At 39.1% G+C, this 9,568-nt stretch overlaps 1 protein-coding gene across 2 annotated transcripts; it reads right to left on the reverse strand.

The window, feature by feature from the left end:
• Positions 1-181: 181 nt before the first annotated feature.
• Positions 182-7,944, reverse strand: LOC122310605 (pentatricopeptide repeat-containing protein At1g05670, mitochondrial). 2 transcript variants are annotated; one of them, XM_043124652.1, is made up of 3 exons: positions 7,724-7,944; positions 1,943-4,410; positions 182-695 (listed from the first exon to the last, which is right to left on the reverse strand). In XM_043124652.1, exon 2 carries the CDS (start codon positions 4,313-4,315, stop codon positions 2,060-2,062), a length of 2,256 nt encoding a protein of 751 aa, XP_042980586.1. In that variant the 5' UTR covers positions 4,316-4,410; positions 7,724-7,944; the 3' UTR covers positions 182-695; positions 1,943-2,059. The 2 variants fall into 2 exon arrangements, with proteins under 2 accessions (XP_042980586.1, XP_042980585.1); XM_043124651.1 differs by having other exon boundaries at positions 182-701.
• Positions 7,945-9,568: the final 1,624 nt, after the last annotated feature.

Genomic DNA, 9,568 nt, shown 5'->3' on the forward strand with positions numbered 1-9,568 from the left:
GTGACTGAGGACAACACATTAATTAGTACACACCCCGCAAAAGTTCGGGAAAGCATTATATATTCTAAAGAACTAATGATTGCTACTCCAGTGCAGCAGATCTGGACAAGGATTAATACCTCAAAAGTATAGCCAAAATTGATAGGAAGAAAACAATTACATCTAGTAACGAAGTATCAACGAAAGAAAAATGGAACTTGCATCACATACAATGTTATAAAAAGATTATCTATAGACAATTGGATGATGTACACAAAATGGAGTACAAGGCTTCTATAAGAAAAGGTGCTTTGCAATGCAGTGCCAGATTTTGTAGAGTTATTGGATATTCAAACAACGGTCTGGCTTGTTGTAAGACCAAGTTAATGCTCAAACACCAATAATGAGGAGTATCGCAACTCAGTTCATAAAACCTCTTTTGCAGCTGCCACAAAAATTCAAGGTAATCTTCCATTACTGAAACCTTCAAGTCAGAAGATTATAAAGCAAGGACAGATACGGTGATGCAAATGACACTGATTGTGGTCGCTTTGAAACTACTAGTCAAACTCCTCTTGCTCAAAAATTTTTCCTTGAAGTGACCGTAGTGTCTTTAAACAAGTAATGCCTAAAAACCTGGTCGAGCTTCTCTTGGCTAACTGCCCTCTCAGCAGCTTTGTCTGGCAACACCAACTCTTCCAATCAAACCAAGAGTCCTGCATCTATTCAAGTAAATTAAGATCAAGAGATTTAATGACACTACACAAAAGTTAAAAAATGAAGCAAGCCCCATGCAAAGGTGAGAATAACCAGGAGTGACAGTTATATTTGGGCTACCTTTCTTATTATTTACTTCCATAAAAGAAAACCATCATTGGAAACAACCACATTGATATAGCCTGTCTATTACAACTAGATTCCACAATTTTGCGGCCAATAAACCCTCCAATCGATAGTTATAGCTAGGCCATAAATATGTAGGCCACTTGGCCAGAAGTCAGGATGGTAACCATGTAAATAACTTGATATAGAAAGTAATCTTAATGCATTAAACTTCCAAGTGAAACAAAATGATTTGGCAATGCAAATTCATTCAAGTCAGATTAGAAAACCCAAAAATGACGAAATTAAGATTGACATCAATGTCAAGATCAGTACAAAACTCTGAATTAGCATTTGGGAGGACTCCATCAAACAAAATTTATAAAGCTATTAAACTCAAGATCCTGCCCCTCCCACCACCAAGAAATAAATATTACAAGAGAGACATCCTTCCATATATTCTCATAGTTCATATAGTTATTGAATGCTATAAGGAGAAATTACGCCTCTCACCCACAAATTACCACCCCTTTTTCTTATGCTCTAAACTACAAATATTTTCACTTTGCACCCTACACTACAAATAGGTTTCATTTTGCACCCTCCATTCAAATCTGACCATTAAGATTGTGCGAGCTGGACAATTTTTCACTCATCTTAACAGTCAAATCTTAACAGAGGGTGAAATCTGAGCTCAATCCTTTTTTATTTATTTATTTTTTTACTAATATAAAAAAAAAAAAAAACAAAGGGTGAAAATTGAAAAATATAGGTAGTTTAGGGGCAAATTTAAACTTTTTGTAGCTTAGGGTGCAAAGTGAAAAATAAGTGATAGTTTTGGGTCAAATAAAATGTGCACACGCCCATGCCCATGTGCACGACTGTTCATTTTTATTTGTTTGACATGGTTAGGATGTGGTCAGTTCACCCAATATGGGGATCTTTCCACCCAAGCCCAACTTGAAATAACAAGTTCTGATGCCAATCTTGCTTGACGAAATTATACAAGTCACATCAATGTCATAATGTTCATTAAATACATGATGTCGCAGAATTTAATAGTTACTAAGGGCTAGTGAAGTACATATACTACATGTAAAAGATAAAGAATCCCAATGAAGAGGCCAAACATAAAAATTACCATGATTCTGGGTAGATCCGGACAGTATGTCATAGAATCCCACCAAGCAAGCTGATGCAAACATAAATTGTCTGCAAAAAATCATACCAAATAATAACCCAAAAAGTCCAGCTCCAGTTATGTCGTTTCATTTTTGGCTGTATCCACTAGACATTTCTCTATTGCTTCATCACAGAGCTCAAGAGTGAATTCCATTTTCCCTTCTTCAAAGTTCATGTCAACAAAAATGTTATATATTTCTCTCTCTGCAGTCAACCCGTGCTTTCTCATCTCTTCAAATAGTTCCCTAGCCTCCATAAATTTTTTCCTCTTATGAAAACCTCTGATAAGGGCATTGTAGGAACTAGCTGCAACATTAAATCCCTTCTCAACCATTTCTCTGTGCAAAAACCACGCCTCTTTCATGTTCCTAGCTTTGCAATGCCCTTTTATTAAAATGTTATAGGTGTTGTTATCAGGCATCACTCTTTGAGCACCCATGCTCTTATAAATCTCAGTCGTAGCACGCATATTATTTCTAATACAGTACTGCTTCATAAGACAATTAAAGGTGGTGGCATTTGGCATTATACCCTTCTCCAACATCCATTTTAGCAGCCTCTCACCATCTTCCAGCATTCCTGACATGCAAAACCCATTCATCAGCACATTGAATGTCACAACTGTAGGTTGAAGACCCCTATCCAGCATCTCGCGCAGGAGCTCATGTGCTTTAGCCATCTCCCCCATCTTACAGTAAGTATCCATGAGAGTAGTAAAAGTAAAAGTATCAGGATGGAAGCCTGCCACCTCCATTTCTTTCATCAGATTTACTGCTTGTGCTAGTTTTCCTGCTTTACAGAGACCATTTATAATGGAGTTGTAAGTGTATATATTCAGTTGGAGGCCCTTTTGACTCATCTCATGAAGAAGCTCATTTGCAGTGTCTAACTCACCTCTTTTACAGAGGCCATCAGCAAGTGCAGTGTAAGTGACAACATTTGGAGTAAGCCCTCTCTGAACCATCTGGTTGTGAAGATCAAAGGCCTCTTTCATCTCACCTGCCTTACAATAACCATCAATAAGTGCTGTGTAAGTAACTTCATCTGGTTCGAACCCTCTACTAACCATTTCATGGAAGAGCTTAACTGCTTCCATCATTTTTCCGGTCAGACAAAACCCATGGATAATAGCAGTGTACGTTATACTATCAGGAACAATTTTCCTTGTCCGCATTTCATCAAACAGTCTATATGCAGTCGGAACATTCCCCAATTTACAGAATCCACTGACAAGAGTTGTATAGACCACATTATCTGGAACAATTCCCTGGTTTATCATCTCTCTGAATACCTTCTCTGCTTCAACTAGTTTACCAGTCTTGCATAGAAGAAGTATTAAGCTGTTGTAGGTATAAGGGTTTGGCTTCAATCCCTTTATTTTCATTTCTTCTATGAGTTTCAGCACCTTTTGAAGTTCCCCAACATGACAATAACCACATATTATAGTACTATAACTCACTACGTCAGGCATACAGCCCCTCAACTCCATTTGAAGGAGTAACTTGTGGGCCTCTTTTATTTTCTCTAATTGACAAAGAGAATGAATTATGATATTATATGATGCAGCGTTCCAGCAAACACCCACTTCAGGATATTCATTAAAAACCTTTATAGCCATCTCAATCCCATCAGAATTTATTGATAGACGAGTAAGAAATAAATTACAAGAATCAGTGGAGACAACTAACCCAAAATTCAACAATTTTTCAAAAAATCTTCCTGCTTCATTGAACATCCCAGCTTCAACAAGGACTTGAAAGAATATATCAAATACATAGGGATCTGAACCCCAGTCCTTATAAGTGTATATCAATCTCTCAACAAATTGAGAGTATGAGAAGCTAATATCTCGATTGGGTTTTGCCCAAAAATCACAAATAAGTGCATGGGCCTTTTTTAGATCCTTTGATGCCACAGCAATTTGAACAACAATACAACGGGCTTCTAGTGTTGGGTCTCTCCGTAGGCATGCCCAGTCAAAAAAATCTAAAACCAATTTATAATCATTCTTAATGTTCATGAGAACCCAAATTAGGTGGTCAGGCCTCAACTTTGATTCATAAGGCTTTAGAATGTGGCGAAGAGGCTCAGAGCGGCGTAATTTTATAGCAGTTGAGATCTGATGGACAAATTCAGAGTCTCTGATGGTAGGTTTTTTGGGGGAATAATCAGGAAAAGGTCTGTTATCAGTTGAGCATAGTGTGGGGCATCCTTGGCTCAAACATCTTTTAAAACAGACGAGAGGAAAATAATTTGAAGCAATACCCAAGAGGGACTGATAAGAGACAAGTCGAAAACGATGGTCTGAGAAGGAGATGGAGCACTTGCTCATGTCTGTCAGAGAAACCCATCAAAACAAGTTTTGATGATCTCTTGTTGATGCTGCAGCTCTCCTCCATGTAGAAGCCCTCCTCATCACTCCATCACCTGCATCAGTAACAACGATGAAACTCAAATCGGGACACATACGAACAATCCCGCTACAGATAGGTGACTTTGCACACGAAATTGTGCACGCCCCAGACACACCAGCATGCAGCAAATCTTCTTTAGAAAAAAGAAAATCAACTCTCTGTTTGTTTGTGAGGAAATAAGAGAAAACAGAATCCCAAATCTCAGTCAAGATTATCTAGACATTGTTTTTCAAAGACGAAAACAACAAAGAAACCATTAGATTAAAAACATTCTTCAATTTCGTTCATTTTTGTTGGCAGCCAAAGGGCAGGCCCAGATATTTCAAAACCGTTGCTCTTACCTCGAGAAACTTGCAATAATCAAATCTCCATTAAAGGAGAATTAGCTTTGATTTAATCACGGAGATTTAATTGGACGCTTTGAAAGATCTATGCAGCATACCACACACATCACATACACAAGATGAGAGAGAGAGAGAGAGAGGATAATAATGAAGATGGCGACAATGGATCGAAGAACTGAACCCTAAGAAAGGATCTGTCCAATTCAAAATTTGAAACTTTTGGTAAATTCCCTTCTCTTTTTTCCCGCTACAGACATGCGAGTTTGCACATGAAGGAGGGTTAGAGATGGAGGAGGTGGTGGAGAGGAGAACGAATTGTGCAGGTGATCTGATCCTATTAGGTTTATGGAGAAGGAGATTAAAATGCACCATATCACTCAGGCATCTTCCATGCACCGTTTCATTTGGCGTTCTTTTCTGTCCCGCCCATATTGGAATGCACTGTTTCATTTTCGAGCTGGCACGCCAAAATGATTGAAGATAGAATTTCCCTTTTTTTTTTTTTAATTGGCACGAAGTGTCTGAAAATAGTGTCCCGACTAATCTCGGGGCTCCACAAGCTCTTGGCAAGGAGTTTCCTATAAGTGCACCTCAAGTAATTCAAGAAGAAAATCCCCCAATCCAATGGCCCCTAGGAATTGTTTGCACATAAGAGGATTCGAACCTTGGACCTGGAGGGAGCATACCGCCAAGACCAATGTTGTGGTCCTGCTTGTATATAACTAGCAATTATTCAACTGTAAAAATTAATGAGCATCTCAAATATTAATTTGATTGACTAGGCAATAGAAACCTCTGCCCAAAAAGGTGATTAAGCAAATTGATCCAACCCCAAGCATGTAAAGAATCCACACACAAAACCTCGCTGTAATTCCAAATGTAAAGACAACTAACAGTATAGACCATCAACCTGATAACTGATTGTCAAAATGCACTTAAAAAGAAATAGACTAATTTTACAGGCCACATCCTACTACAATTAAGGCCACAACCTCGGAATTACAGCCCCGTAGTTATCAAATTGATTGCACCACTTTTTGAGCAATTAAATAAGGTTCAAGATTCCAATAAAAAAAGAATATGACTTCATCGGATTTCCACAGTATATTAAATCCACAACTATCAAACTTAGGCACGCATATGACCTTTTCACTGAGATGGGTGAGAATATAGCAGTAACGGGCATTCTATCAAACAGGGCTTATGCAACTCAGACAACCAGAATAACCATCTGTAACCTTCAAAATACAAATGCCCACCAAATAAAATAAGCAGCCCAAACAATTCCCAGTCAATCAGACAAGCAAACTCCGGTATGGTAGTTCCATATGAGCTTGTTTTTTAACGTAGAAACTGACATTTATAAAGCCAAAAATTTAACAGAAAGCGGCACTCGATGTACAAATGATGACAATGGAAACCCAGTGAATAGAAAGGCACAACCAAATGATCATACCATGAAACTGAGTGGCAGGGATTTAAGATGTCTGATACTTGCTTCAGCAGGATGACATGGAAATGGGATATGCATTTGGTTTCTAACAGCGGTCCCAAAGTCGGAGGGAAACTTTCTGTGGCTGGCTGTTCAGAAGAATGCTATGAATATGAATACATTGGCAACAGAAGCTCTTGTCCCGGTTTAGGATGTTCTTAAACCGGATAAGTACAGTTTTTACAAGTTTTCTTTGTCCTAGACAAAAAGATAAGGGCTTTGGTGCAAGCAATCAGAGTTTTGAATTATGTTCGTGTCGAGGTATTGGAATGGAATATTTTGGTATCGGTATGTTTCGGTGTACCGTTTCGAAATAGTTGTTATATGAATAAATAATTATATATATAGAAGCTATATTCCAAAATAACTGGAATATAGTTTTAAGAGTATACATACATATCTGAAAAAATCAATAATACCAAAAATATTGAGCATTTTGTGGACATTTCCAGTTTTTTGCAGTGTGCAGGTGGTGGGTTGGGGTTGGGTGAGGATTTCATGAGAGATTCACACCCATATATTTTGAGCAAACAAACACACTAGCAAAGACCATTAATATCAATCAAGAGACTGGTATCTGATGGGATTGTTTTTACAACAAAATGAGAAATGGTTATGCAGTCCCATCATCGACCTAACTTGAGTCAATCCAAAAGAATGCTCAAGCTCATAGTTTGAGCTTTTATTAACATCAAAACAATGCTCAAGCTCATAGTTTGAGCTTTTAACGTGGCCGTCTGAATCATTTCTCCTATTTCTTTCACACTAGCATCCTCCACATTGCCCAAAACTTTTCTTCTCCAGCAACCATGGACGACATGAGGAATACATAGAGAGATTATAACTACTAAAGAACCAAAAAGGGTGGGTCTATATGCTCAGACTATTTCCACTATCCCTCCTCACATTCAATTTTCACACAACTACAAAAATGGTCTTCTCCTGCTACGAACTCAGCCAATATTGAAAAGTCACTCTGCATGTACTGTGAAGAAAGCACACGACTGCAAATATAGCCATGAAGTGTGAATTCAGCCATGAGTCCATGACTGCCCATTAGAGGATTTTGCAATTATCATATTACCTTTTGGTCAATTTTGCAAACAACATAAAAACCGAACAAGGAAAATCTATTGAGACCAGGATTCCAGACCAATGAACTTACAAAAACAGAGAGAGAATAGTTTCTGGAGAACTGGCTTCTCTAATTGTCAGCATAATCGAATGAACACATGAAATGAGAATTTCTAGCAGTTCTCTACCTCAAAAAAAAAAAAAAAAAAAAAGAAAGAAGAAGAAGAAGAAAGGAAGGCAAGGCTGAACAGCCAAAGTAAAAAATATGTGTTCCATTCTTTGTAATCTAGTTTGGGATGCTTGATACCAGAAATATAACAGCTCCATCTAAGTAACATAGAAGAGAAATCGAAGAGAGAAGCGAAAAATATATATTCATATATTTGTCATAGATTCAGCAAGAGAGAAAGGCATACCCTTCTCGCTTCTTTCCCTCTCTTTCTATTCCTTCATCCTTTATTCAGTATCCGAAGGTACAAATGAATAAGTAACCGATGATGGTTGAAATGAAGCAGATGATAACGAAGAGGCGGCTTACACTAGCATCAGATCGATGGGAGAAATGGCCAAGGGTTTACGCACGTAAGGTGAGTAGGGTGAGCGGAGTGAAGGCCAAGGAGAAAGGAGATGGGAGAAAATGGCCATGAAGTTACAATTGTGCCAATACTATTATAAGTATTTACAAAACTACCATTAAGTTATTGTAAGTTATTGCAAGCAAGGCCAAAATAAATTATAATGTTATAAATAGTATAAGTTTTCCGTGCAAGGATTTTTTGTTAATTTATGGCAGTCCCTTAACAGAGATTCAAATCTGGCTTAAAAATAAGAAATTAACTTGATTACAATATTGTTTATAATTTTCCAAAAGCTTTAACGATAATTTAGTTTATGAAATTGGATATAATCAAAATAAAAAGTAAGAGAATTGTTGATATCGTGTTTCACTGCTTGAGAACTTCACAGGAACCTAACTAGCACCTACAACTATGGAGAAATGAGCTTCGGGATGGTGGGGGCACCTTTGATACTTAAGTCAGTATGTGATTCTTTGTATGAGAATTGTAGGAGCTTGAGTGTAAAAAGTGTTTCTAGAGTCTTCCCTTTGCTAAGGGAGTGGATATATATACCTGGTTTGAGCGATCCCTAGAAAGAAGATCGTGGAGGTGTCACTATGTACCTGCCAGCTTACTATTGTATAATAGACCTATCAAACTTGATCATATGGCGACTACTAGCAACCCAAGAGGCACCCCCCAAACTTCATTAAATGTGGTGTGGCTCCTCGTTGTGACGTGCTCGTCTCCACCCTTCATTAAATGCGATGTGGCCTCGATCAGGTGCGCTCATTCTTTAGGTCTATCCAGCTGCCAAGATTAAAGGACAGGGATTGTCCTTGACCTTGCACGCTACGGCTGTCGGCTGGTAGTGGTGTCAAACAGTTTGCTTTCCAAACCCTGACTAGCAGGTGTTGCTTAACTGCTTCTTTTTATGGGCTTTTTAGCCGACCTGTTAGTCCAGCCCATTTTATCCTCTTGGGCCATTAGGCCTGTTCAAGCCCCGCGGGTCGAGCATGTTTGGATTGGCACTGCCCTAAGAATAACTCCCCTCGTAGTACCCCGCGAATTCCGGCCACATACGTGTGGTGGGAATTCAAAACACCTCTACCCCATCTTTCTCGGGCACATACCCCGCGCCCGTTCGCTTGCATCATCAATTCTTGGTGGCACCTCAGTTTCCATCCCCCTTTAGTTATCTGACGGTTTGATTTGATGAGGGGGTCCTCCTATATACCAGACTGTAAATTGGTATGTGCTCCCCACGTGCCTAATGTGGGTTCTCCATGTCTTCGTGGGTATGCATTTGTTGAGCTCCACAGATGTTTACTTGCATCATCAATGCCTTTGTGATGCCTAGGTTTCCTCCCAGGTGGTTAGATATGATGGTGAAGTCCTCCATCGTACCAAGTTGCACATTGGTCCATGTCCCCATGCACCCATTGTGGCTTCGCCATGTCTTTGTGGATACGTGTAGGTTGGGCTTCACGATGTCACTCTATGCGTTTCTCAGGACGTGGCGCGCTTCTCGAGTTTCTAACCCACGATCGCTTTGTTGCCTGCAGAGGGCCTATCATCACATCCATCTTCTATATAAGGCTCCACCCTCTCTCACTTTCTGCCATCTCTGCCTCTCTCACTTTTTGCATTTCTATTCCTTTTCTTCATGCCTGTCGTCTCCTTCTTAGTTTTCATGGCTCCCAG

Source organism: Carya illinoinensis, chromosome 5 (genome assembly GCF_018687715.1).
Source record: "Carya illinoinensis cultivar Pawnee chromosome 5, C.illinoinensisPawnee_v1, whole genome shotgun sequence".
Classification (NCBI taxonomy): Eukaryota; Viridiplantae; Streptophyta; class Magnoliopsida; order Fagales; family Juglandaceae; genus Carya; species Carya illinoinensis.